General features: G+C 49.0%; 2 protein-coding genes across 2 annotated transcripts in view; one reads left to right on the forward strand and one right to left on the reverse strand.

Annotated features, from left to right (window-relative positions):
- Positions 1–18,852, forward strand: part of SPG11 (SPG11 vesicle trafficking associated, spatacsin) — a 28,201-nt gene extending 9,349 nt beyond the window's left edge. Inside the window, exons 15-40 of the mRNA XM_039557512.1 lie at positions 659–866; positions 1,361–1,564; positions 2,245–2,351; positions 3,094–3,239; positions 3,569–3,730; positions 4,086–4,152; positions 4,582–4,747; positions 5,777–5,982; positions 6,531–6,639; positions 6,949–7,108; positions 7,869–8,105; positions 8,306–8,506; positions 8,835–8,942; positions 9,509–9,671; positions 9,785–9,999; positions 10,408–11,146; positions 11,938–12,080; positions 12,750–12,948; positions 13,540–13,677; positions 14,223–14,356; positions 14,731–14,838; positions 15,376–15,544; positions 16,226–16,314; positions 16,788–16,943; positions 17,452–17,603; positions 18,189–18,852. Of these exons, the coding sequence (XP_039413446.1) occupies positions 659–866; positions 1,361–1,564; positions 2,245–2,351; positions 3,094–3,239; positions 3,569–3,730; positions 4,086–4,152; positions 4,582–4,747; positions 5,777–5,982; positions 6,531–6,639; positions 6,949–7,108; positions 7,869–8,105; positions 8,306–8,506; positions 8,835–8,942; positions 9,509–9,671; positions 9,785–9,999; positions 10,408–11,146; positions 11,938–12,080; positions 12,750–12,948; positions 13,540–13,677; positions 14,223–14,356; positions 14,731–14,838; positions 15,376–15,544; positions 16,226–16,314; positions 16,788–16,943; positions 17,452–17,603; positions 18,189–18,369 (4,667 nt within the window). The 3' untranslated portion in view covers positions 18,370–18,852. The remainder of the gene's footprint in view (positions 1–658; positions 867–1,360; positions 1,565–2,244; positions 2,352–3,093; positions 3,240–3,568; positions 3,731–4,085; positions 4,153–4,581; positions 4,748–5,776; positions 5,983–6,530; positions 6,640–6,948; positions 7,109–7,868; positions 8,106–8,305; positions 8,507–8,834; positions 8,943–9,508; positions 9,672–9,784; positions 10,000–10,407; positions 11,147–11,937; positions 12,081–12,749; positions 12,949–13,539; positions 13,678–14,222; positions 14,357–14,730; positions 14,839–15,375; positions 15,545–16,225; positions 16,315–16,787; positions 16,944–17,451; positions 17,604–18,188) is intronic.
- Positions 18,853–19,013: 161 nt separating this feature from the next.
- On the reverse strand, positions 19,014–27,128 carry EIF3J (eukaryotic translation initiation factor 3 subunit J). Its single transcript, XM_039557513.1, has 8 exons — positions 27,063–27,128; positions 26,874–26,974; positions 23,259–23,316; positions 22,906–22,997; positions 22,390–22,504; positions 21,378–21,536; positions 20,334–20,407; positions 19,014–20,019 (listed from the first exon to the last, which is right to left on the reverse strand). The coding sequence occupies exons 1-8, from the start codon at positions 27,088–27,090 to the stop codon at positions 19,891–19,893; spliced, it is 756 nt and encodes a 251-aa protein (XP_039413447.1). The 5' UTR covers positions 27,091–27,128; the 3' UTR covers positions 19,014–19,890.
- Positions 27,129–27,256: the final 128 nt, after the last annotated feature.

Here is a 27,256-nt window from a genome sequence, read left to right on the forward strand (position 1 = left end):
CAGGCACTGTGTGGGAGTGGCACAGACACAGTTAAAAGCCTGTGCTACCACCGAGGTCCCTTACGTTTGTCAGTGGAAGTGGGTAATGATGGGTTTCATCCTGTTGCATCCTGGATCTCGGCTGTTCCTGTAGAGAGGAGTTTGGAAGTAGCTGGGGGGGACTTGCCTAAGGCACGGCCACGTGTAAATGCCACCCTCTGCCGCCTTCTGTCCCACTCCCTGCACTGGGGAATCACTTCCAGCTCTGCCAACATGAAGCTCCAAAAGCTGGCACAATATCCTTGATCTCAGCATCATATTTGCAGCTGTTCATTAGAAATAGGTACCTGGAAGGACAGGACAAGGGGAAGGGCTTCCCGCTGCCAGAGGGCAGGGTTAAATGGAATATTGGGAAGGAATTGTTCCCTGTGAGGGTGATGTGGCCCTGGCACAGGGTGCCCAGAGAAGCTGTGGCTGCCCCTGGATCCCTGGAAGTGCCCAAGGTTGGATGGAGCTTGGAGCAGGCTGGGATAGTGGAAGGTGTCCCTGCCCAAGGAACTGGATGGTCTTTAAGGTCCCAGCCCAAACCATTCCACGATTCTGTGTAAGAAACTACCAGTATTTCCCCCAGAAGTGTTTGTGTGTGCTGGTTTCATCCATTTGCCTTTTTGAAATGCAGAACTCAAGACCTGCAGTCCTGAGGTTCTTTGGATGCACTTGACGGCCGAGCATGATTGGTTTAGTATTTGTTCCTGGATTGAGGAGTCAGAGCCCAGCCAGGCTCCCTGCAGCCAAGCTGCCTGGCCCCCCCTGAGCCCTGACATCGTTGACAGGAACACACTGTGCAGCACCTACATGAGACAGGACATCCTGAACAAGCTGGCCAGGTAGGGCCCCCAAAGCTTTACACTCTCTCTCCTTCTTACGTGAAGCCAAAATCAGAGCAATAAAATCTTTGATACATGATAATTTTTATATTGCTCTTTTTGGAAACAGCATGAGCCCATTGGTAAATGTAATTTTAGTCTTGTACTTCCAGTTGTCTAAAAGCATAAGAACCATGTGAGAAGAGCAGTCCTCCCTCAGCCCTTGGATGTTTCCCAGTGGTTATGTTCCTGATGCTGACTTTAATGCAGGGGAGAAAATTCTGGGCACACTCTGAACATTTCACTGCTCACACCTCGTTCTCTGCAGTGACCTGGAGTAACCACAGTGTTGTTTGTGCACAGGCACATGGATTTTGGCATGTTGTGTTTGCTTCAGTAGGGAATTAATCCCTGAGAGGGAAAGGTCTGCTCTAAATTTGAGTTGAAAACACCCATCAGAACTTGTCAAAGAGAGCTGTGTGATCAGTGTCTGTGCTTTTTCTCTTTTCTGACAGAAAGGGAATTTTTGTTCGTTCTGAGCTGGAGGATTTCGAGCTCCTGCTCCAGAGGGTGTTGTGCCTCGGGGGAGTCCTGCAGAATCCTCACCCTGTTCCAAAATACAGCACTGCCAGTGGCCTGGACTTCCATGCTCAGTTTGTCCTCCACTGCCTAGAGCACAGCCTGCAGTACCTGCTGTACACTTACCTGGACTATTACAGGTAGGAATGCTTTCCATCCCTCAAATCCCGTGAGGGATCCCGGTTTTAAAGAAGGAAACACAATTTCAACAGTTGGTGGGGAGAGTTTTCCTCAGCCCTAGCAGTGTCATTTAACAGAAACTCTGGGGCAGCATGTGAGATTTTAAGATGTATTTTGAAGCTTTATTCAGCTTGTGTTAATATTAATTTGTATGTCAGTTATGAAAGGAAACAATTACAATTGTAATGAGTGTAATGCTATAAACAGTACAATCCTAAATGAGCCAAGCCAAGTTGCTCTTCAGAAACTCAGAATTTACAGAATTCAAAAACTCCATTGAGCACAAGTGCAAGTTGACCCTTGATATGTTCACAAATAAGGAAATTGCTGGTTTCCACCTAAAGTAGGATTAGTTGGGATTTGAAGGTGGTACCAATATTAGGTATTGGAGCTGTATGAATAATTTCCACTTAATGGATACTTGGCAATTAAAATTTCTGAGCTATAACTCCAGTCTAACACTGGAATTATCAAGAAGGTAGAAATGGACCAGAAAAAAAGCCAGTACATCATTTTCTAATTGTTTGTCTAAGCATTTGTAGTTGGCATTACACCCATGAGATGCCCCAAATCTTTAATGCTGTGTTACATCAGTGGTTACAAGTCCTGTATTTTCACTGTGCTGTTCATTTATTTCCAGTTTAACCCCTTCAAACTGCCCTATTCTGAATAACAAGGTGTTGCACGAAGCACATCCCTGGTTTGAGTTCCTTGTGCAGTGTCGAGGGGTTGCCAGCAATCCCCGAGGTAGGAATCTCACTCCAGAGGGGGGGCTGATGTTTCTGCTCTAGCAGAATTAAACCTCTGCTCTGCTGCCATGGCCTATCACTTTCCTGTCCCTCACTTCCTCATCTCTTAAGTCTGGATTGTAATCCCTACTTGAACTGTACTTACAGATCTGGAGACTGCACGTAAGTGGGAATCATTTTGTGTAGGATCATCGTTACCTCCAGTTCAGTTACATTCCCAACAGGTTGGATGAAAGGAGAATTCATAAGAAAATACACATCCCATTAAAATTAAACCTTCCTCTAGTCCCTGTGGTGCATTTTGATTTCTCTGCCCTTGGATTACGTGTTTGCTTCACTGCAAACCAGTAGAACTTGTGCCCTTAACTCACTTGCACTTTTTAAGGTTTTCATTTTCTGCAGAGTCACACATTAACAAAAGATAAAAATAATCCCAAGTTAAGCGTTTTTTTAGAAAGTGTGATCAGTGTAGGATAAAGAATTGAACCACTACAGTGCTAAACTGTGGGGCTCAACCCCAGTCAATCTGTGTAGACAAAGCTGTAGTTTGAAACTGGGGAAGGCTTGGTAAACCTTAGCTCATCTTATCTGTGTTTATAGGTAAATTGAGAAAAACCAATATTGACAACAAAAAGTAGAAAATTCAGCATTTTTCACAGTCAGAGGACAGTTGTAATGTGTGATTGATGATTTAATACTGATTTTGCATGGAATTAAATGTCACTTCTTTTTCTTTTAAGATCCCAAGATGATTTTCCAGGCGAGTCTGGCCAATGCTCAGATCCTGATTCCCAGCAGCCAGGGGGGTGTGAGCAGCATCCTGCTGGAGGGCAGGACCCTGCTGGCCCTGGCCACCACGGTGTATGGCCCTGGGGGCATCGACCAGGTACTGCCTGGGCACCTGATCCCGCCCTCTCCTCCTGCTCCCCTGCCCTGCCCTCGTGGCTTTGTTAGGAAAATGTTCTCATCCCCTCTGTTCCAACACGTGGCTCAGGGGGCAGAGTGTCTTGATCCTCAGCACAGTCACCTGGAACATCAGGTGCTGGGGAAGACCTGTCTGATACAACTTAAAAGCATTTTACAGGAAAAAAATTACACTTTCTGTGTTGTCACTTCATGTCAAATTCCCATGAGGTAGATTGGCACATCCCAAAATTGTTTTATTGCTATTTAATGCAGTTTCCTCCTAATTAATTTTGCTTCCTTGCAATGTAGGTCCTTCAGAATGAAGATACAGAAAAACCTCTAAAGAAAGTTGATCCACAGCTCTTAAAAATGGCCTTGACCCCTTACCCCAAGCTCAAGGCTGCTCTCTTTCCCTCCTGCACTGCTCATGGAATTTTGCCTCCTGACATCTCTCTCTACCATCTTCTTCAGGTACACAAAGTGCTTTTGACAGGACACAGGGAAAGGGAAGCTTGTCTGCAGCTAAAGCCTGGGTGTGGGGGCCATGGGTTGTTTCTTTGAGATCCTTAATGTGGAGCTGGAGTTCACAGCTTCATCCTGAACTGCTTTTTCAAATGGTCTTTACACCCTGTGAGTTTGCAGTGCTGGAATATCAGAGAGGGATATTCTTGCAGTGTTTAGTGGGCAAGGTGTTTGATATTGCAGAAATTACAATAGTCAAATTTTAAAATGTTTGTAATGGTAAGAGAATTAGAAATTGAGAGTTACAGGACAGTGACGTGAAGTTGTTAAGCTGCCTCAATATATTTTGTTTCTAATCTTTCAGTCATTAATGCCCTTTGATCCCACGAAATTATTTGGCTGGCAGTCAACAAACACTCTTGCTGTGTCAGGTATGTCGCTTGCCAAGGTTTACATGCTTTCCTAGCCTGAGCACCTAAAATGAAATACATTCCAGGGGAATTATTTGGCAGATAAATTTACTCAAAAGGCCATTTCTTTCACAAGAAAAATAATCTAATTTACTAAAATTGTGTTTTTAACCAGAATTCTAGATTTTTGTGTTAAAAAAATCCTCGCAGACAGAATTTCTAAATACAAGATAGAAAAGCAATGTTTTCTTTTAAAAGCAAGCTGAGGTGATGCAGAGCTCTTATTTTCCAGTGAGAGGTGGAATTTCAGTGGGGTTTGGATACGCCAAGATCTGAATTAGCACCAGAGGAGCCATATTTGATTGTCACGTCACATTTTGTAGCTCAAGGCCGCTTCTGATGCTGAATTCAGCTGTTCCTCAGCTGACAGTGCTGATCTGTTGTTCCCAGATGCCTGGAGTGAGCTCCCTCACTTCTCGTGGCCCGAGCTGGTGAGCAGGCACGCCGTGGTGGAGAGGCTGGATTTCCTGTACTACCTGCTGCACGGCCGCCCCGCCTTCGCCTTCGGGACCTTCCTGGTCCAGCAGCTGGTGAAGAGCAAAACCCCCAGGCAGCTGTGAGTGTCCTCAGCAGGGCCAGGCAGAGTTCTGCAGGAGGCAGAACTGAGCACAGGGAGGGAATTAATCCTCCCCACAAGTGCTGAGCATCGGAACTGTGGGTGTCCTAAAGGTTAGAAGTCAAATATCACCTGAGAAGAGGTGAGCTTTATTTGGAACTACCTAAATAAAATCTGCACAAGGGGAGCAAGGAAAATATTCCAGTCATATCAAGCATGTGTGGGCTCTTCTTTTAGGAACCTGAGCCTCTAGATCACTTTGTAGGAGAATGATGCCCCTTTTCTTTGACATTTCCTAATGGTGACACTTCTTTAGTTAAATTAGTAAGGCAAAAAATGTACTGGAGGTTGATGGAATTAAATGTTCTGGCTGAAGCTTCAAAATCAGATGTTCAAAAGGGTGCAGTCAAATGACACATCTTGCTTGAATACATGAAATTCACTACTTAGTGTAGGAATTAGAACAAATCACTTTGTTTCCAGAATGTCTGGTTTGCGTGTTAGTCACTGTTTGTTTCTGTCCATCGTTTCTACACAGATCAGTTTCTCTTGTGTAAACAGGTAAAACTGGGGCAAAAAGGAGAACATCTGTTAATGTAGAGTGAAATCATGGTTTAACAGACAGTCAGGGATACAGGGTTTTTTCAGTGACTTCTGTGGAGAAACCCTTTGGGTACATTTTTCTCTTAGCACCATCTGCAGGTCAGAGTCAGGTTCCTGGTGCTGCAGTGGATTGTGAACTCTGCGAAGGCACTTTCTGTGCTCAGCTGCTGAGGGGGTGTTTCATTAATTATAAAACCAATTCCACTACCTTTCGTTTTTGATAAGTGTATTAAATTGCGAACTCTGCTTATCATGTGTGAGCCTTTATTCTCATGCCCACATTTTTTATAAATACGAAACTTTTGGCTCATAATTATCTTTGATGCTGATGAATCGGAGAGTTCAGTAAACCTTGTAGGTGCTTGTTTGCCTGGGGAATACTCGTGTTGGAAATGGGTTAAAAACTGTGTGTGTTCCCTGTTGCAGGATCCAGCAGGCAGGACAGGAGGCCCAGGTTTTAGCTCTGTCCTCCTTCAGTGTCCCCTCAGTGGCAGCAGCCTGTGTGTGTTTCCTGGAGCTGCTGGGCCTCGACAGCCTCCGGCTCCGCGTGGATGTGAGAGTCGCAAAGATGATTTTCAGTCACAGGACGAGGAATGAGGCCTCTCATCACAACCAGATCAGAGACGCTTTGGGTAACGTTGTCTTTGTCTGCTTTGGAATAGGTGCTGTGGATTTCTGGGAAGAGAAGCAGAGGGATGCAAAGATGCTGCCTGGTGGCTCAGCAATGCAGTAAAAGCACCTAAGAACTTTGTTATTCTTTTATTCCTGTTTTTTTTTACTAATTTTGAAGGTGCATTTTGATCCTGTCATGTCAACTAAGGCAGGAAGACTGATATAACCTGTATCAGGATCTAACAGGCACTGTTCAGCAGCTGCCCAAGACTGATATTAGTGAGGTTCAGCCTAATGTTGTAATAATACTACAGAGAGTTAAACAAAGTCCATTGCCAAATCTCCTCTCTCCTTCCTATTTGAAAACTGTCTTCCAGCTGCAGGGAGATCAGGTGTTCAAAGCTGTAGGGAAATTAAATTTATCCTAGAAATAACTTCAGAAAGTTGAATTTCTAACTCTAGGACCACAGGTGTCTGCTTTCCCAACTAGGAAGCTACTGGTACTTTTGGAAGTGCTGTCCTGACTCAGATCCCAAGTAGCATCTCAGGAATGTGTTCTTTTAAACAGTTGAGAAGTTAACAAAGTTGGCTGACGGTGAGAAGGCAGCAGCAGCAGCAATTCTTACCTCCTTGGAAGAAGCCTTCTGGGATGCAATTGAGCACCAAGGAATAAAGAGGTGAGAACAGCCTGGTTTGAGGGATTGTCTGGGAAATGCAGACTGGGCACTGACTTTTGTTATTTGTGTATCAGATAATACTAAAGAGGTCAGGATAGGACAGTGTGCCTGCCTAGGTAGGTGGGAGCATCCAGAGGGTGCAGTGTGGAAGCTCCCAAGGGGATGTGACCTCATTGTGGTGAAGCCCCTGCCAGCGCTGTGTTGCTGTTTACAGACAGTGGATCTGGGGTCACAGGGTCACTTCATACCTGAACATCTGGTGTAAATATTGCAGTTCATTACAGCTGAAGCTCTCTAAATTCCGTGCAGGACGTCCAGTGACTCCAGAAGGCAGTGGTCCTTGGTCATGCAGTTCTGCAAACTCCATAACCTCGAGCTGAGCACATCCTTCCTGAGGGAATGTGCCAAATCCAATGAGTGGCTGCAGTTCCTCATCCAGACCCAGCTCTACAGCCACCAGCCAGCCCAGGTGAGCTGTCTGTGCATTAAATAGAGTCTTGTAGCAAGAGAATATCCCAGCGTGGAGACAACAGGAGCCTCACCAGTTCCTGGCTTTTGGTTGCCTCGAGATGTCAATACCCTTGGACTGTGGTAGCCCTTCCCTTGCAGCCACACTTGTAAAGTTAATTTAAACTCATGTAGTTACTGCTTTTTTTATTGGAGAGTTGCTAGATTGTTCAGTGCAAGTTTTGATAAAGCCACCCATCTTTCCTTTCAAAACTCCAATTGATTTTTTGCTAAAGATACTTAAACTTTAGAGAATCCAAATCTTCCACCTTTGGTTTTGGATGTGATTTAGAAATTAATAAAATACTGCCAATACATAAAAGCTGTTGGGAAAAGTCATGTGAGGAAGCTAACTGGATAATTCCAGGTAAGATGATGCTTAGCAGGCCTAGGATTTTAACTTGGGTCTCCTTGTTGTTTTGAAGAATCTGTAATCCCACAAAAGCACCTGAGTAGACCCCTCTCATGCTCTGTTGCTGCACTACAAGAGAGAACAGAACTGAGGCTCTCTAGGAGGCATTTGAGCATCATGGAAAAGGATGAGCTTCAATCTTTCATTAGAATAATTCACACCTACAGAACCCTTTTTCCTCTCTAGGTCTCCAAAGTTTTTCTAAAAACCGACTTTGAAGAGCGTTTTATTTGTCTTTGTGTGTTCAGTGCTTCCATCCTCCTGCCCTCTCCTCTCTGGACCTCACAAGGTGTTGGTGCTGTTTCCCCAGGTCATTCCCCTCCTGCAGGATTTCCCTCCTGTGGTACAGGATCACCTCGTGCTGGCACTGGGGAAGTTCCTGTGTCCTGAGCGCGGTGCTGCCGGCAGGGCCTGGGGCGGCCGTGCGGGGAGTCTGTTCCAGATCCTGCTGCAGTGCCAGGAGAATCCCAGCCCCTCCTGCTTCCTCCTGGCTGAAGGACTCAGGGAACACGCCCCCATCCTCAGTGTGCTGGCAGCCTGCTGCCCTGTGAGTCTGGGAGTTGTTTTCTTTTGGGGAAATAAGTAACGACATCTGATGGTTGTGCCTAGTTCTGTTAAATGGTTGATCTGGAGTTGTGTTAAAAGCTGGTTTGGTCAGTTCCTGTGGTAGTTGTGCACAGTGTGACCTGTTTCACCAAGAGCTATACAACGGGGTGATGTATAAACCCATCCTTTTGGCGTTTCCAGGATGCAAACCTCATTTCCTGCCTCTGTGTTTGGATCATTACCTCTGTGGATGATGCCACCAGGGCTGAGGCAACCACCCACACCCAGAGCTGGGCAGAGAGCCCCCAGTGGGACCTGCAGGACCTCGCCGTTATCTGGAAAGTCTTCTTGAGGAAGCAAAAAAGTAAAACACTTCTAAATGGCTTCCAGCTGTTTTTAAAGGTGAGGGAATGTGGTTTCAGTGGTATATTTGAGTGTGTCTCAAACGTTCTGGGCCTGTAAATCCTCCTCTCTCTTGCTTTGTGCCAAGGATAACCTGGCTGTCCACTGAAATTCCCTGTCAAATTGGAAGTTCTTCCAATTGTCCCAGATTGGTAGATTCTACATCAACCTTGCATGCAATTTTAATAAATTAGAACTTCATTGTTCTACTGCTGAGGAAGACAAATTCAACTTTTATTGAATGAAATAATGTATGATTTTTTAAAGTATGATTTATTTATTGAGGTACTTTTGGGAATTTATTATAACCTGGTTTTGCATCTTAAAGGGTTCCCCTTTGCTGCACATCCTGGAGATGTATGAACTGTGTATGAACTGTAAAAAGTACAACGAGGCTAGAACGAAACTGGATGAATTTCAGGAAAGCCTTGCAAAAGTAAGGAAATTCATTTTCTCTGGATGTCGTTGTGGGGATTTAGCAGTTGGGCTAAGAGGACCAGAGTGTCTTCACACACTGCTCCTTGTCTCTGAATGCAGATGTTTTAACAGTTCTTTCCTTTCCACCCCAGTTTTCTGGTTCCCTGGGTATGCTGCTAACTAGCATTCCCTGCCTTTAGTGGTTTTCCTTCCTAGACTTCAGGCTCAGGCAGCTCAGTTTCCTTTCCCTTCATGAGGAGATGTGCTTGGGAAGGATCCAGCAGTGTCAGGGACTGTTTGTCTAACAATTAATTCTATCTGGCCATTACTGAACCTACTCATATCTCTTACCTCCTCCTTGGTTATCAGCAGTAGCTGGTGGTCACCCTGCTGTAAAATGTTCCACTTTCAGGTCCGACACACACCAGTGATGGCTCAGTGCTCCCTTGGGAGTGGCAGGTCATTGATCCCTGGAGAGGGACAGATCTGGTGCTCCTTCCACTCCTGGTGCCATTCCCACCCAAATGCACAACATCTCTGCAAGAAAAGAGAAGCCCTAACCCTTAACCCCCTTCATTGCCACAGCTGAGAGCTGCAGGAGGAGCAGCAGCCACCGAGCTGCCGGTGCCGTGGTTGGAATCGCAGGCGTTGTTCATCCTGGAGCTGATGCTGCAGCAGTGCCGGACAGAATATGAGCTGGGAAAGCTCCTGCAGCTCTTTGCTGCAGCAGAGAACCTCCTGCTGGATGGTAAGGACAGGATGAATCCCAGGCCCTCTGGCAGGGCTGAATCCTGAGGGAAGTTCAGACTTCCCTGGGGTTCAGACCCCGCTTTCATGAGCTGTTTGTCTTCTTTAACCCAGGCCCTTATGTGAAGAAACTCTGTGCCCTCAGTGAGGCCCTGAAGGACTCCTCCATACCAATCAATCGCTCCATCCTGACCTCCTACAGCCTGGAGGCCTTCCAGGGGGAGTGCAGGTCCATTCTGGAGCAGCTGCAGGAGAAGGGAATGTTCAGCCTGGCTCGGGAGGTGGCGGCACTGGCTGAGCTGCCTGTGGACAGTGTTGTCACACACGAGGTACAGTGCAGTTAGTGACAGTCACCTCTTCTTCTGTTGCTGCCAGGATTGAGGATGCACATTCAGCCTTCCTGAAACATTAATTTGTCTTTAAATGATTTTTTATTTTAAATGCATGTGCACCAGGCACACTGGCTGCGTGGAGCTGCAGAGGATGGGACAACTCTCCTTATTCTCTTACTGTTTTTACTTGTATGCAGCTTTATTTGGGGAGAAGACCAGATGGATTTGTCCCTCAGGGGGTGGAACAAGATGATCTTTAATGTCCCTTCCAACCCAAACCAATTCTGTGACTTGTTGCATCTTGGGGCACTTACCTAAACCCGGTGTTTCAGTGCTGGCCACCCTGTGTGAGTTGGAGTTTTCTTTCTTGGAAAGATAATTGTGATAAACCTCTGAATTTTGCAGGTTCTGAGAGATCTACATCATTTAAGAGACACTGGACAGTGGCATCAAACCCAGACAAGAGCTGAGTTCTGGAAAAAGTGCAATGACACCTTCACTAAACATTCCATCTGCAGCCGAGCTGCAGCAGGGTTCTTCCTCGATCAGGCCAACCATGTTTGGGAATCCTCAGGGCAGGAGAAGACAACCAGCATTATGGAGAGACAGCTGCTGCTCACCCTGGCTGGGCACTGGCTGGCCAAGGACACCGAGGTGGCCGTGCAGGAGCTGGAGGAGGTGGAGAAGCAGATCTGGCTGTGCCGCATCGCTCAGCGAGTGCTGGCAGCCGAGGCCTGGGGGCAGTGCCCGTGTCCCGGCCCCACCGGGCTGGGCAGGGACCTGTCCTTTGCCAGCCTGGCCCAGCAGTTCTCCTTTGCCAAGCTGCCAGCCCTGAACACGGCCAGGCACTGCAGGCTGGAGGCTCTGGCTCCCGGGGAGCCCCGGCAGGCGCTGGGGGACGCAGAGCAGGCGGCGCTGGGGACGCTGGTGGGGGCCCTGCTGGACGAGGGCAGCGTGCACGAGGCCACCCGGGTGTGCCACTACTTCCACCTGTGCCACAGGGACGTGTCCCTGGTGCTGCACTGCAGAGCCCTGGCCTCCGGGGAGGCTGGGCTGGAGCAGCTGCAGCCCGAGGTGCGGGCCCTGCTGGCAGCCGGAGCGGGGACGCCTGAGGGCAGCGCGGCCTCGAGCAGAGCCCCTGGCAGTGAGTAACTCATGGATTCACCTGACACCTGCACTGGCTTTCCTCCCTCATTGCATTGCCCCAAAACCTCTGCAGAAATGAACCTCTTTCTGACACTCTCCTTGGTTCATAAATGCTCTTGTGAAAGGAGTTTGAAGCCTTGCAAGGCACATTGCCCCTGTGTGCTCCAGGCAGGGTGTGCTGTGTACCATTTCCATAGATCCTGAACCTTTCGTTTTTTATAGCTCTCAATTCTGGCCCAGTAAAGCAGCACTGGGCCTCTTCCTGCTTTTAGAAAACACACTCTAAATTTTTTTTTTCTGTAGCAGAAGGAAAGAAATGCTTTAATTTATTTTTCTGACATCTTTGTGCATTATAAAGGGTTTAGTGTTTCTTGTTTAATAGCAAGGCTAGGGCTGAGAATGTTCATCAGTAGCGTTCTCTGCATGTCTGTGAAGTCTGAGTGACTAAGTTTCAGCTGGAACATCCCTTTCTAATACTGATGTGTAAAGCTGAATAGACACAGAAGAGCATAAATGAATCCTAAGCCATCAGCAAAGCTGCTCAATCCTTACTCAACTTTATGCTTAGAGATTTTGTATCTGAGATATTATTGAGGATATTTATGTTCTGTTACATTGTTTGTACCCTGAAAGAAATGTAAAATTTAAAAAAATCACAGGGTGTCAAGAGCTCAGTTTTTAAAGACTGAGAAAGTATTATGGAATTGCTGCAGATTTTGGGAGCCTTGCCCAGGTGTAAGGGTGTTGTCTGCCTTTATGAGATAGGAATTGATGGTTTTTTGTTTCCAGCATCCAGCCTGGAGGACTGGACCCCTCTGGGGGCTCTGTGTGAGGATGATCCGGTGGTGGCGGCGCTGAAGGCTCTGGCAGAGGAATGTGTCCATGGCAGGGGCTACTGCAGGCAGGTCCTGTGCCTCTACGAGCTCTCCAAGGTAACCCCAGGGACCAGGGCTTTGGGTCAGTTCTTGAATGTAGCATTAGTTTTTTTTTCCCTGAACAAAACAGGAAAAATGTTGGTATCATCTTTATCACAGAGGTCTTTAGATTTTCCTAAGAATTTTTTGTGCTTCAAGTATTTGTACTTTAGGTCTGAGCTACTAAGAGTTAGTCATAGGGCTGCCTTGTCCCTCTTACCCCATCCATATCCTTCTGAACTGAACCTGGATGTCCATACTTTTGAATTAAGAGTCAATCAAATGTGGCTTTCAGGTACATTCTTTGATTAATTTGTAATTTTATAAAGTTGTGATATGTCACAGCAGAGTATTTTCAAAGCCTCACCAGCTCCCCTTCCAAACATGAAAACTAATTTACCTTTTCCCCTGAGAGTTTGTGGTGTGTGGAGAAGAGGAAAAGGAGCCTTGTAAGTCAAACTTGTGCAGTAAAACACAATTCTTTGTTCAGGAGGAACTGCTCCTATATTTCTGTAGGTATTTGGAATGTTGGGGTTTATCTTTGGCTCAGGAAATCATCTCTGAGCAGCTCTGGGATGTGAGGCTGCAAATCCAGAGCCCCTCCCTGCCTGGAGCCCGGGGCTACGGGAACGTGCTGTGGGTCAGTGATGCAGTGAGCGGGATTTTGAGTGCTCGTGTGTCCCGCAGGAACTGAGCTGCTCCTTCGGGGAGGTGTCGGCCCGGGACCCGCGGGAGGTGCTCGGGGCCATCCTGAGCCGCCGGGGGCCGGAGCGGGGCCACAGGGCCCAGGCCTTCATCGCCTGCCAGGGGCTGCCACCCGCCGCCGTGGCCCAGCTGCTGGCCCAGCAGATCACGCAGGAGCTGCTGGCCTCTGCTCAGGGAAAAGGTGGGGAACAGGCCTGGTTTGTGCTTGGTGGGTTTGGTCTCTGAGGGGGGGATTGGTGTGTCTGAAAGCAGCCCCTGCACTCGGGTGCCTGAGGGCTCATTACAGCCAAGAGTGTCTGAGCAGCTCTGCTCTGTGAGCATTGTGTGCCTCATGTAAAATTCTATACAAATGCTCATTTGTAATTATTTCTGTGTCCAGCGTGGTGTTGCAGTAGTTAAGGTTGTATTTTTATGGATATAAATTTAATATTTTTAAAAAGAAAGGATTTTTAACTGTGCTCTTTGCTGCCCCACATCATCTGACTTGGGAAAACTCATGTAGATTTCCCTGTGTACAGCATAACAAAGGTTTTCCCCTTTCTTTTTTCCTTTGTGAAATGAGGGACAGCAGTATGGTTGTCTAGTAGGATTTTGTTGGACTGAACTGGCAAAAAAAGTACTTTCTGTTTGTTAAATTTAAGCAATAACACCCAAAGTGTCTTTAGCATTGTAGTCCCAAGTCCTCAGTCAGTCTGAATGGCATCAGATTGCTTTGTTAATTAACGATAAAAAATAATTAGCAGTGGTGATATAATTCTTTCTCTGGCCACAGGACAGAAGCAGGTTTGGAACCCTGCAGTGGAGAGCCAGGCATTTCTGCAGCTTGCCAAGCTGTGCCAGGATCACACCTTGGTTGGGATGAAGCTACTGGATAAAATCTCCTCTGTCCCCTGTGGGGAGCTGTCATGCAGTGAGTAAATGGCAAATCCTGCCTGGTGTAACCTGTGTGTAACCAATGTGACATTGTGTGGTTTAAACTCACAGCTCAAAGAAGAGAAGCAGTGCTGAGGGAGGGCTCTGCTGCTGATGTCAAATTTGGTCTTCAGTTAGTAGGGCTGAGGATATGCACAGTAGATAAGGGTGTTGCTTAAGGGTTTATTTTCCAAACAAAATTCAGATTTTTTTATGCTAAGCAAGAGGTGGGAAATGCAGTCAGGGAGTGACCTGAGCTGTCATGGTGGTTTGTTACAGAAGGGGTATTGTGACTTTGTTCATATTCATCACAGTTAGAAACTGAATTTTTCAAACCCAAATGCAAAACTTGTGCCCTTCCTTTTCCAAATGCAGCACTGTCAGGCAGTGGAGTGATGATGTGTTACACATTTGTCACCTTTTGGTGGAGGAGGTTGGAAGTTCTGTGCTTTGTGTGTGTTTTGTGTTTTTTCTTCTGGAGAGAGGCAATAATTCACTTCCTCAGCCCTTTAACTGAAATACCCAAGTTTTTCTGCTGTTCAGTTACAGAGCTGCTGATCCTGGCCCACAACTGCTTCAGCCTGACGTGCCACATGGAAGGGATCACACGAGTGCTCCAGGCAGCTCGGCTGCTCACCGAGGAGCACCTGGCTCCCAAGGAAGAGTATGGGCTGGTGGTGAGTGTCTGGGGGCAGGAGGGCTGTCCAGGGCTGGCTGTGTCTGCCCAGGTGGTGATTCAGCTGCTGGTGAAATGTGGTGGTCTGTGTCACTGCGCTGTTGGGCATCTTCAATTTGTGCCTTGAAGGAACTCCTGGAGTCTGGGACATGCCCAGTGGAATGGTGTCAGTGCTAAAAGCTTCACTGCCTATTTTTATGTGATAAAACGATGCCCTTTCACCTCACTGCAAAAAAGATGCAGTTTTGGTTGGTTTAGGAATACCCCCCATGGCTCCAAGGGAACATGTGCAGCCTGGTGTGACTCGTGTGCCTGACCCTGGGAGGAGATTGTTCCAGTTCCCTGGAGCTCCTCACGTGCCCTGGGTGTCCACAGGTGCGCCTGCTCACGGGCATTGGCAGGTACAATGAGATGACCTACATCTTTGAGCTGCTGCACCAGAAGCACTACTTCGAGGTGCTCATGAGGAAGAAACTGGACCCGGTACGTGAGGGACAAACGTGCAGGCAACTGTGTGGCTACATCAGAAACTGGTGTTTATACAGGGTGGAATTATCTGGGCATTTTACTTCCTGAGTGCAGGAACTGAGAGTCAAGTTTCATAGAAGTAAATTAATTCTGGGGTTTATTCTCATTTTAGTTGAACCATTTTTTTCTAATTAGTTCAGGGCTACAACAGGATCAGTATTGAAACTTGGCATTTTTAGAATTTTCACATCCTGCTTTGCTTTTATTTGCAGTTAAAGTTCCATGGGGGTTTTAAAAACCATACATATTCATAGCTTTGTTTAAAATAAGTGATAAAGAAATGTCACATTTTGACATTTGTATGTAAAGAAATGCACAGGTGCTGGATTTTCATACCCAGCTGAGCACAGGTGTGAGGCTGCTGTTGGGTTTTAGGGTGTAATAATGATCACTTTTTGGAACATTATGGTTAGGGTTAGGTTTAGGGTTAGCGTGGCTTGTGGGTGCGGGGTGTGGCCAAAGGCAGGCCCTCAGTGTGCCCTTTGTGCCCAGAGCGGGACGCTGAAGGCGGCGCTGCTGGACTACACCAAGCGCTGCCGGCCCGGGGACAGCGAGAAGCACAACATGATCGCGCTGTGCTTCAGCATGTGCCGGGAGATCGGCCAGAACCACGAGGCTGCTGCCTCCACCCAGCTCAAACTCATCGAGTGCCGGCCCTGGGGTGAGTGGGGGCACAGGGGAAGGATAGGGATGGGGGAGGTCCTTTGCCTGTGTCCTGAAACACCCCTGGAGCTGCCACTGCCTGGGGGTAGGCTGCTGCCTGCCCTCAGCAGTTCCCCGGGTGTTTCCAAAGGGGTGAGATTTACAGCTCTTTCCGTGATGTGACATTCCTGTGGTACCTCCCATGGAGCGGGTACAGGCACAGCCAGGTTTTCCTCAGCCCATAGGATGTGCCACGGTGGGTTTGCAGGGGTTTCTGTGAAATGCTGGGGTTTGTGTCTGTGTGTGGCACCCATGGGGTGAGCTCTGCACACGGGAAGCTGTGGGGGCACAGGGAGCTCTGCAGCGTGGGCAGCCAGTGCTGTAAGAGCAGCTGCACCAGGAGCTGTGCCAAGGGATTTCTGAGTGGATCTGGCAATGGTCAGGGCTGGGGTCTGCCACAAATACGTGGTTGGGGTTTCTTCCCAGTCTTCAATCACTCGACTAGGTTCCAGCAATAGCTTTGGTCCATTAACTGAACAGGCAGTGTGTTTCTTCCTGCTTTTTTAGTACATAAATTTTGGTTTAGTCTGTTGGTGCTTTCTAAGACAACAGCAGGGACAGACTTGGCACTGGGAAGTTTTGTAACTTACTTTTTCACCTTTATAAATAATTGGTTATTCCTTCTTTTCTCCTGTTTCAGAGGAGTCTCTTCAGGATGTTGCAAATTTAAAGAAGTTGCTGCTGAAAGCTCTGACTCTCTTCATCGATGCAGCAGAAAGTTACTCCAAGGTAGAGTGCGATGGAGTGGAATGACTTGTGTGCAGCATTGGGAGCACAGGAGGGATGGGCTGGGTTGGGAGAACACAGGAGCTGCCCCGGGGAAGGCTGAGCAGGGTCCTGGCCCAGTGCAGAAGGAATCTGTGTTGCTGCAGCCCAATAGCACCAGTAGCATGGCTGTAGCTGAGTGTGCTGTGCTGGCCTCTGCTCAGGCTTTAACCCCTGGAGTTACAGGTGGGTTCCCCACTTTCAGAGCAGGGACCATGAGCTTAATTAGCAAGGATAGAACAAATTAAGTATTTAAACCCAAGCGTAATTGTGATGGAAGCATTTGTGGGAATGAAGCTTTGTTTAACACTCATGGAATACGATGAATGTGCAGCTGCAGTGCTCTCAATCACTGCACAGCTCCGAGCTCCTCAGGGCTGCTCTCGGGGATGTTTCCAAATTCCCCTGGAAGCTCTCAGGCTGCTCTCTGTTCCCAGGACTCGTGTGTGCGGCAGGCGCTGCGCTGCCGCCGCCTGATGCGGCTCATCACGCTCCAGCTGCACTTCCTGGGCTCAGGGCAGAGCACGAGGATCATCAACCTGGGCAGGCAAGACCTGCCAGGTGCCATCCTGGCCTTGCCCAGGTTCTACCAGGTGAGCTGGGATCCCTCGGGGTCCTTCTGTCGGGAAACGACGTGGTCACAGCAGTGCCCGAGCACTCGGCTCCTTCCCCTGGCCTCCAGGTCCTGTGACTCTTATCCTGACTTTATCCCATGGTATACAAGGGATGGAGGGACAGGATCAGGGGGAATGGCCTCCCATTGCCAGAGGGCAGGGATAGATGGGTTACTGGGAAGGAGCTGTTTTCTGTGAGGGTGGGAAGGCCCTGGCACAGGGTGCCCAGAGAAGCTGTGGCTGCCCCTGGATCCCTGGAAGTGTCCAAGGCCAGGCTGGACACTGGGGCTTGGAGTACCCTGGGACAGTGGAAGGTGTCCCTGTTTAGGGGCTGAGGAAGGTTATTCACAGTGCTTCGTTGACCTGTATTTCACAGCTGCTCTCAAGAACAGCGGCAAGGGATGGGTCTTGAGAAGAATCCAGTACTGAGTTCTCTGTATGGAACATGCTGTGCAATCCCCCTTCCCTGTTCCTGCTCTCCCTGCAGGCAGCCATCGTGGCAGAGGCCTACGAGTTCCTGCCGGACTGGGCTGAAGTTCTGTTCCAGCAGGTGATCACCAGGGGGGACTTTGTGTACCTGGAGGAGTTCAAGCAGCAGCGGCCACTGTGGCCCGGCCTGTTCGAGGAGGTGGCCAAGAAGTGAGTGAGGGGTTCTGGGGGCAAACTGCAGCTTTATCTACACCGGGCCCTTGAGGGGCAGGAGCAAAGTGTTAAACTGTTCAAACCTTACAGGGTAAGGTCTCATACACAGGGACTTGAGATAGAATTCCCAAATCCCAGAAGGGTTTGGGTGGGAAGGGACCTTAAAGCCCATCTCGTTCCTTCCCTTGCCATGGGCAGGGATGCCTTCCACTGTCCCAGGCTGCCCCAAGCCCCAATGTCCAACCTGGCCTTGGACACTGCCAGGGATCCAGGGGCAGCCACAGCTTCTCTGGGCACCCTGTGCCAGGGCCTCACCACTCCTCACGGCAGAATTTGTTGGTAGGTCTTGGTTCCTGAGTACAGCGTGGAAGTAGCTCTGATCCAGGCTTGTTCTTGAGCTGGACAGGAAGGGAGCTCAGGGCTGGGCAGAGCAATCTTTAAAATGAATCAGAGCAAATAAACAACCACGAGATTCAAATGTAGGTGTTGAGCACAACCTCTTGTTGAAAATGTGGTTTCTGCAGGCCCAGAGCAAGAGTCTCACAGTCTTCTGTGTCTCAGTTCCATGTGCAATTGTTCCAGGGTCAAACAACACCCCCCTGCTGATGCTGCCCTGAGGAACCTGAAGCGGTTCCTCACTCACTGTGAGGATATCTACACCCACTACAAGCTGGCCTATGACCACAAGTTCTATGATGTGGTGAACTCCCTGCTGAAGGACCCTCAGACTGGCTGCTGCCTCAACGACCTCTTATCCAACTGAATTCCAGCTGAATTGCAGCCCAGAGCAGACTGCAGGGTCAGTGCTGATTAACATAGATTTTATCAATGACCTGCTCACAGGGCTCTGCTGCTCTGTAAAAGTTACTCCAGAAAACCAGACAGGGTTGTAAGTATTTAAAATGCTGAGACTGTGTTAACCTAAAATTGTGTTTTGTACAATAAATCTTATTGTTTATAAACAATTTGAGTCACCAGCAAATACGGAGTGGCCCAGGTGGGGGGTGAAGCAGAGATCCAGCAGCCCTTTAAATTAGGGGCATGGGGGAGGAAGCACCCCAGGGACTGTAGCCGAAGAGGCTGAAACAGGTGTACAGAATATCCAGGCCAAGGGGGTGGAACAAGCAGAATCAGTGAAGGTTCCAGGTACACAGTAGGATAATGTGTTCTTTAAGTCCAGTCTGATTTTTAAAGTCTTGTACAGCTCTAAACAGCACATTCCTAATTCTGCTGTCTTGGAGTAAAAGAAATAATCAAGTGCAAATGTATTTTTACAGTTATTAAGTACAAATTCTTTTCCAGGCCCAAGCCATGGGCACACCCCCAGCACAGCTCAGCTCTGCAACTCTTCCTCTTCAGGTATTTTTCCTGTCAGGTCCCAAAAGAACTGCTCCAAGGCCAGCCTGGTGAAGTCCTCAATAGTGATTTTTATTAAATTAGTTGCTTTATAAAACATTGCAGATGTCGTAATTGTTAACATAACAATTTGCCCAACTGTAGGAACTGCTGCAGTTTGCTAAGCAAGTTTGGTTTTTAATGAAAGAAAATGGCCGAGTTGTGAGAGACCCACCACAACCCAGGAGAGCCCCAAGGAAGTCTTGTGGTTTGGTTTGGTTTTTTTTTTTTTACACTTAACCCCTTAATTAACTGTTAAAGAACACCCAACCCCAACAGCTGCATTAGTAGAAATTTAAATGAATGGAACTAAACTTCATCCTTGAGACACAAGTGGGTTTTGCCTTGCTCTGCCCCACCAGGTGCTGTTCAGGTGTCAGGCTGTGGAGCAGTGGCGGTCCCAGGGGACACACTCCCAGGTACAGTATTCCACACTGAAGTTAGCAGTTCCCTTCCCAAAATACTGAAATCCTCAAGCTCTAACTCAAGACAAAGCGACTGGAACTCTACGTGCACACCCTGCCCTTGCTGCAAACTGCTCGTGCTCAGCCCTGGCCCTGGAGCAGGGACAGTTAAGGCCATGTCATGGAGCTGTGCTGGTTATAATCCTTCACCTTGTTCCAACTCCTTCCCAATTTAGTGGCTGTTGCTATAAAGTTAAATAGCAACAGTGCCCATTATCAGAATTTTGGGTTTTTAACTGCAAGTCACAGACCTGTTCCTTTCTACTCCTGCCCGGAGCATCCGCCCGGACCTGGCACCTCCAGCCCCCAGCACACAGATACTGCAATTCTGATTGTAGCATTTGGCAGAATTTAAAGGAAGAAAAGTTGTGCTACATGTTTAAGGGATTATGGGCAACAGAAAGACAACAGAAGGGAGATAAATGTCACATGAAGTCTTCAAAGTCTTGTACGTACTCGCCGTCGTAGCCGCCATAATCGGCCAGGTCATCTTTCATCGTTGCCTTCAGCCCCCCGCCAGGCACAACACCTTTTTTCTTCTTTTTGGCTTTATTCTGTGACAAGAGGATGAGGATGGTTATTTGGGCAGGCCCCGTGCTCTGTCATTACCCCAGCCAGGGTCAGCCCAGTGGCCAACGCAGCCACACCCCACTGCATTGAACATGGCCTTGCTGATGGTTTCCACCCCACACATTTTCTCTTCCTAGGAAAGCTGTGACAGTTTCAGGTGTCCCCAGCTGCCTGCACCATAGCCCTGCCCACCTTTTGCCTTTCATTCTATTTCCCGTGGACTCTCAACAAGTAACTAATAAATGCAGGGGAATCCCAAGCAGGGGCTCTGATCCCTCAGGAACAGCCCCAGTCTTACCTTCTCTTGTTTTTGTTTTTCACTGCATAATACTGTCAGAGTGTTTGTGATCTTTTTCAAATCATCCACCTCCACTGCATGAGGGAAAAAAAAAAAAAGGAAAAAAGAGTTTCCTTATCAATGTTGTTCTTATAAGGCAGCTAAATAACATCAACCATCTCCACAATTAGAAATAAGCATTAGTGTAACTATGGGCAATTACTTGATTTAAATCAGCAAAACACAGAGTGGGTGGTTCTGGTCCTTAAAATCCCAACAAGGATTCCAGCTGGTCCCTTGGAAGCCTGAGTGTTGTAAAAGGTAAAACTTGCAAACAAAGTTACTGAACACAAGAGTCTTACTGAGGCATTTGAACAGTAGAATATGGAGATGGTAAAATGTATCAAAAGGAGCACTGGATTAACAATAAATTATTATGTTTATCAATAAATGGTGCAAGAGGCTGGGAGTCCCTCCCATTAGGAGCTCTGGAATCCCTCCTGAGATGAAGTTCCCAGCTGCCAGCGGGGATGATGGATTTACCCAGCTCCACCCGGGATCGAGTTACCCCTCTCTGAAGGACAACTGGGTACAGGACAGGGAACGATCCCAGTCAGTTCTCCAGCCACCAGGGCAGTGGGAAAAGGAGTTTAAATTACTTCATCTCTGTATAGTTACATGCTGAATTCCAGAACAGTTAATCTGCAGTTACAGAATTACATGAAGTCAATTTTGTAATAGTTTCCCTCCAAATGAAGTACTCAAATTAAAAGGATCTACTCTTACTATTATTATTTTAGAAAAGGCTTCAAGAAAAACATGCAGGATTTAGATCAGTATAAAAATTCACACTTTTAAAACAACATTCTTTAACCAACGTGCAGAAAGAGCAACTCTTGCACGAGGAGAGGATCCTTATTGGAGCTTGTGGGAATGGAATCAGGTCAGTGCTTCATTTAGTACAAACTACACAGAGCAATCCCCTCTGAACACTGACTATCAGCATGTTTTCCACTTCAGCTCCACCACAGCTCTGCCAGCAGTGTTGGACCTGTCTGGACTTACAGGAAATACAGACGTCCCGAAGTAACGCTTCCAAAAACCCGGCGTAATGTAACGACTTCTCATACTGTGTGATTTTCTCCTTGAGGAGTTTCCCAAATTCTGTGAAGTCATCTTTTGAAGAGGGATTCATGGCATCTATTCCACAAGTGTTATTTACACCTGGCAGGGATAGGCAGGGGTGTTACAGAGAACACAAGCTGTGAGCCCTAAAAGGGGACCTGGCTCCCACCTCCCTGAGCTCTGTTCCTCCCACAGCCAGGGCCCATCCCTGGCCTTACAGAAAGGAAGGAAGTTTGCTGCAAAACTCAGTAATTTCATAGAATCCCTGAATGGTCTGGGTTGGAAGGGACCTTAAAGCTCACCCAGTGCCATCCCCTGCCATGGGCAGGGACACCTTCCACTATCCCAGGCTGCTCCAAGCCCCATCCAACCTGGCCTTGGACACTTCAGGAATCCAGGGGCAGCCACAGCTGCTCTGGGCACCCTGTGCCAGGGCCTCCCCACCCTCATGAGGAACAATTCCTTCCCAATATCCCATCTATCCCTGCCCTTTGTCAGTGGAAAGCCATTCCCACTTGTTCCATCATTCCATGCCCTTGTCCAAAGTCTCTTTCCAACAATTTTTGAAGCTGAGTCAAACTCAGTAATTCGATGCAGCTATTCCTGTTCTCTGGACAACCTGCACCAGGAAAACCCTTTTCCCTCAAATAAACAATTCCTGTGTCCTGAGTGCAGAACTCAGCTGGTTCTTTGCAGCTGTACCCAGTGTACCCCCCTAAGCACTGTGCTCTGTGACAATTCACTGAGCATAACCTCCCCTGAGCAATGAGCTGAATCATTCACCATCATCAAGGAAACGCTTCAATGTTTGAGGAATGCTGCTGTGCATCAGCACCTTTGCTACTTCTTTGTTCTCAGTGCCCCAAGCTCTGTGTGCTGAGAGCCAAACCCTGCTCAGGCTTTGCAGGGTCCCACAGGTCCCAGGGGTTTATTTCCTGTTGCTTTAACTCACCAAAGGTTTCCTTTGCCAGCTCCAGGTCCGACTCCTCTTGTAACTTCTTTAGCCGTAGTTTGTCTGCCAACTGTTCTTCTGGTGTGAGCTCCTTCTGTTCCTCGGGTGCCTCTAACTGGAGGGAAAACACACGTGGAGAAGGTGGCACGTTAAAGACATGGTGCCTTCTCCAGAGACACTGAATCACCTCGAGTCAGGGCACATGGAAAACTTGGACCCTATTCCCTGGAGTCCAAATAAATTGTTCATTTAACAAGGAATGGGAAGAAACACCAAACTCCCACTCCTGCCTGTTCCATCACGTGCTGCACACAAAGGAACTGGGATAACACTGTTCCAATAACTGGTTAAATTATACAGGAATTAAAGCGCCCAGCTCCAGATGGGATCACGAACAAGACCTAAGTTTGGTTTATCAGACGAATAAAGACCTGTTCAGGTCCTGCCCAACCTCCAAAAAACCAAATCAAACCCACCCTCTGAATTTTATGTGACCCAGCAGAAATCAGGAGTTACCCTTTTTTTAAGCTCCTCTTGCTTTTTCTTCTGTAGCTTTTCTTTTTCTTTGATTTTTTCTGCTATTTTCTTTTTTTCTGAAACTTTCGGTTCTGTAAAAGGTGAAACAACAAACACAGCTCTCAGAGGTCTGATGATTTTTTTTTTCCCCACCCACAACCATAGAAACACTGGAAGCCACTGAGCTCAGCTACTGGGACTGAACACAGAGTTAAAGACATTTCTTGTAAACCCAGGTTGCAAACCCAGGCCCGGCCCCAGCCCTGCTCAGGTTTGATCCTCACACACCCCCAGACACAACCAGTGTCTGTTCCGATGCTGATACAGAGCCAGGGATTACCTTAAAGTCTCACCTTGTTTTACCTCTGTCTCCTTCACCTCCTCCTCTTCCTCCTCATCATCCCAGTTATCCTGCAAAACAGTTAAGATTGTTTTACAGATGCCTGTAACCTCTTCCAATGCACACAAACTCATTGATCTGGTGCCAGAGTGAGGAAGCCATGGGAGGAGCTGTACCTCAAGGGTTTTTGGGGCTGTCCACAGTGGTTGGGGCCAGTTCTTACCATGAAAAAGGTAGATTTTGGTCAAACAATCAGCTTGTGTCAATAGTTACAACAGTCAGGTCATGAACAGTCAAACAAACCCCACATAAACAGGACTTTATTCTCATTTCTGGTATTATGAGACACTGAACATCACTGGGGGGTGGGCCCAGCACAGCCCCGCTGGAAACCCCAAACCCTGCAGAAACCATGTTAAACCAGCACAGGCTGTTCTGTTCCACACCACCGCAGGGACCTGCTCCTTCCCAGGGACCCTCTCCTGCGCTGGGAAAAGCATTCCTGTGGCTGCAGGGATTTTCTGGGAGGCTACACCAGAGGCAGTGGTGCAAAACCCCACGTTCCACTGGGATGTGCTGATCCAAGCAAGGAGACACCCGAGTCCATCCACCAGCTCACCCTGGTTAATTGGCACTTGCAGGGGACTCGGCTTCCCTTCCACATTCCACAGAGCTGACTTGAATTTGGAGCAGCATTATTTTAGCTCACATCTAATTAAGTTTGTTACACCCACTGCTTAAATAGCTCCACTCAGCACCAAGGAGCTGCCTCAGCCCCGGCCCAGCCACGCTGGGAATCAAGATGCAAACTGCAGAGGAAGGGCAGCCTGGCCATGAGGGATTCATCCATGGCACTGGGGTATCTGGGAGACTTCACAGAGGGCACGTGGGCAAGGACTCCACATCATGAGACATGCTCTGATCCCTTCCTGCCAGCCAGGCCTGGTTTATAAACCCAGGGAATTCCAAGTCCTGCCAGCCCTGCCTGGTTTATAAGCTCAGGGAATTCCAAGTCCTGCCAGCCCTGCCTGGTTTATAAACTCCAGGGAGCTCTCTTGGAGGAAGAGCCAACTGCCTCAGCGCTGTGTCTTTGCAGTGATACAGTAATTCCAAGAGAACATCTTTATTCCACAATATTTCAACACTGTTTCTGCGTCCTTAACTACAATAGGGCTCCTAAAACATCTTCCCTGCAGTCGAGGCTGGGAAGTGACAGGGACTGGGGACTGGCTCCCAGCTACAGCAGAGCACTGGGATGGGAGCAGCCACTGCCCTGCTCTGGCTCTGCCAGCACTGAGTCAATAGATGAAAATTCCTTGGCAGAAGGCCCGACTTCTGGGAAACGTGTGCTGGGGAACACTGAGAGGAGTTTTGTTACCAAAGGTGCTAATTTTAAACCCGGGAAGTTGATGTTTCCCAAATTAACAGTTACTGCAAGTTCATTACTAAAAAACCTTCCAAAATACAGATCTGCAGATACAAAGCACATTCCAAAATGTGAAATACCTAAAGAAAACCATGGTCAGAAAACACTTCGTGCTGCTTCTTTAGACCACGTCATTTCCCTCACTTGGGGATTTCCCCACTGTGGGCCCTCGCACTGAGGGATCCAGAGCCTGAGCAGGGGCCTTTGGGAATTCAGCAGGAAGAGCAAATCAAAGGAAAATAAATCGAAATAAAACACCTTTCTTTGGTGGATCTTCTTTAGATGCAGCTCCAGCACTAAATCCATAATCCCTTGGAAATAGTTAAGCAGCTGCATCCTTACTACGTGTAAGATGTAAAATGTCCTCCCACTGCCAGAGGGCAGGGATAGATGGGATAGTGGGAAGAACTGTTCCCTGGGAAGGTGGGGAGGCCCTGGCACAGGGTGCCCAGAGAAGCTGTGGCTGCCTCTGGATCGCTGGAAGTGTCCAAGGCCAGGCTGGATGGGACTTGGAGCACCCTGGGACAGTGGAAGGTGTCCCTGCCCGTGGCAGGGGTGGCACTGAATGGGCTTTAAGGTCTCTTCCAACTCACACCATTCCAGGATTCAGTGATTCCATGTGGGGAATATTTGTGCCTTTATTAAACAGAGAACCCTCAGGTGTCTCCAAGAGTCACTCTAGTCCAGCTGTTCTGGACACATTCTATCCAGCAGGAAAGCTTCTTACCTTCTAAGGAAGGAGGAAAAGCAAATGTCACAGATAGCCTGAGCTACAAGTGTCTGTACACACCTGTCAATCACACAGGTGTCAATCACAAACACCTGTGTCAATCACAGAGGTGCCAACCGCACACACCTGTGTCACTCCCACCCTGTGCAGTTCCACACTCACTCCCAGTGCCTGGAGCTGCTGTTCACACACCTGTCCTTGTCCTGCTGCTCTAATGTGACACCTGGGACACTCTGGGCTGTGGCTATTACTGAATTTAAGAAGGAAAATTGCCAGCTTGTAACTCACAGAAATTTGGTAACTTTGGGGTTTTTTTAAGAGGTGATGAACTACTTTTTCCGTACTGTTTATGAGAAGAACTCCACCTGAGCCCCAAGAATAACTGCTGGTGTTTCTCAGAGATTCTGGTAACAGCGTCCTCAAAACCAACTCTGAGTCCTCCGCCAGTGTTACAATGCCCCAGGGCTGGATTTGACACAAAAAAGGTCTTTTTTAGTTGATTATTCTGCTTAGAGAATCCCGGGATCGTTTGGGTCAGAAGGGACCTTATACACCACCCAGTTCCATCCTCTGCCAGGGGCAGGGACACCTTCCACTAGACCAGGTTGCCCCAAGCCCCATCCAGCCTGGCCTTGAAACCCATCTGGCTTGTTCCTTGTGCATCCCTAGCATCCCTCTGCATTATCCATATGAACATGGAGCAAATGGAGATTTCTGTGGCACCACCACCTCGCCAAGGGCAGCTGGAGCCGAGCAGGAGCAAACACCCTTTAAGGGAGCTCTGCCTTCAGAAGCACCAGAAATTATCATCCACACGTTTTAATCCCACTCCCGTGCAGACACCACGCTGAAACACGGCAAAATCCCGCCTCGTGGTGTCTGAAGAAGCAGGAAGATCAGGTGGAAAAGACGTGCTGGTAGAGCACAGAAGTTTCTGGTCAGCAGCAGAAGCACCATCACAGCACGGCCATCACCCGTCCTGACGCCTCACCCAGCGCACCCCACTCACCGCTACGGGCCCGCAAGACTGTAAACAGCGAGGGGAAAGCGCCCTAAAGCCTGGGAAGCAGCAGGTGGATCCCCCAGAGAGCAGGAGGTGCCACTTCAAGAGTGTCTGTCTGACCCTTCCTCCGCGGCAAGTCCCAAGGCAGCGACACCGGCTCCGGGCAAGGACCGGCTCGGGTTCTCTTGGCATTTGGACTTGTCACCGTGACCGACCCGGAGTCGCTGCCGCGCGGGCGGAGACACCGGGACTTGCCGGGGCCAGGAGCCCCCAGCGGGTCCGGCCCCGCCGCCTCAATCCGCCCGGCCCGGTGGGGCCCCCTCGCCCCCGCCCCAGCGCCGGCCCTGTCTGGGCCCGCGGCCCCGCACTCGGGCGCCATATGGCAGCGGCCCGCCCGCCCCCGCCGCCCCCACACCGGGCCCCGGAGCCGCCGCGTCGCGAGGCCCCGGCGGGGCCCGGCCGGCCGCACCTTCACGTCGTCCTCCTCATCCTCGCCGGCCCAGCGGTCCCCGGCCACCCCTGGCACCAGCCGCTTCGCCACCGGCTCCACCACCTCGAAGCTGTCGGCGTCTGTGGGGAGAGGAGCGCGGGTGAGGGGCGGGGAGCGGCGCGAGGGGGCCCCCGCTCGCCCCGGGCCCCGCGGCCCCGCCGCACCCACCCCACGAGTCCGCCGCCTCCGCCGCCATCTTGCCCCGACCGCGGCCGCCGGGCAGCGCCGCGCGGGGCACGCCGGGACGGCGGCGGACGGAGCCCGGCCCCGGACACGCCCACGGCGGGGCGGGGCCCGAGGGCCGCGGCGGGAACGGGAGGGGAGCGGCGGAGAGAGGGCGGGGCGGGAAGGGATCGGCACCG

The sequence above is a fragment of the Corvus cornix genome, chromosome 10 (assembly GCF_000738735.6).
Source record: "Corvus cornix cornix isolate S_Up_H32 chromosome 10, ASM73873v5, whole genome shotgun sequence".
Lineage (NCBI taxonomy): Eukaryota > Metazoa > Chordata > Aves > Passeriformes > Corvidae > Corvus > Corvus cornix.

Coding starts and splice junctions, on each gene's coding strand:
- EIF3J (XM_039557513.1), bottom strand. CDS start 27,090: ATGGCGGCGGAGGCGGCGGACTCGTGGG. Junction 22,505..22,905: donor AAGAGGAGCTTAAAAAAAGG/GTAACTCCTGAT, acceptor TTTTCCCTCCAG/TTAGAGGCACCCGAGGAACA. Junction 20,020..20,333: donor AAAAACAAAAACAAGAGAAG/GTAAGACTGGGG, acceptor CTCTTGTCACAG/AATAAAGCCAAAAAGAAGAA.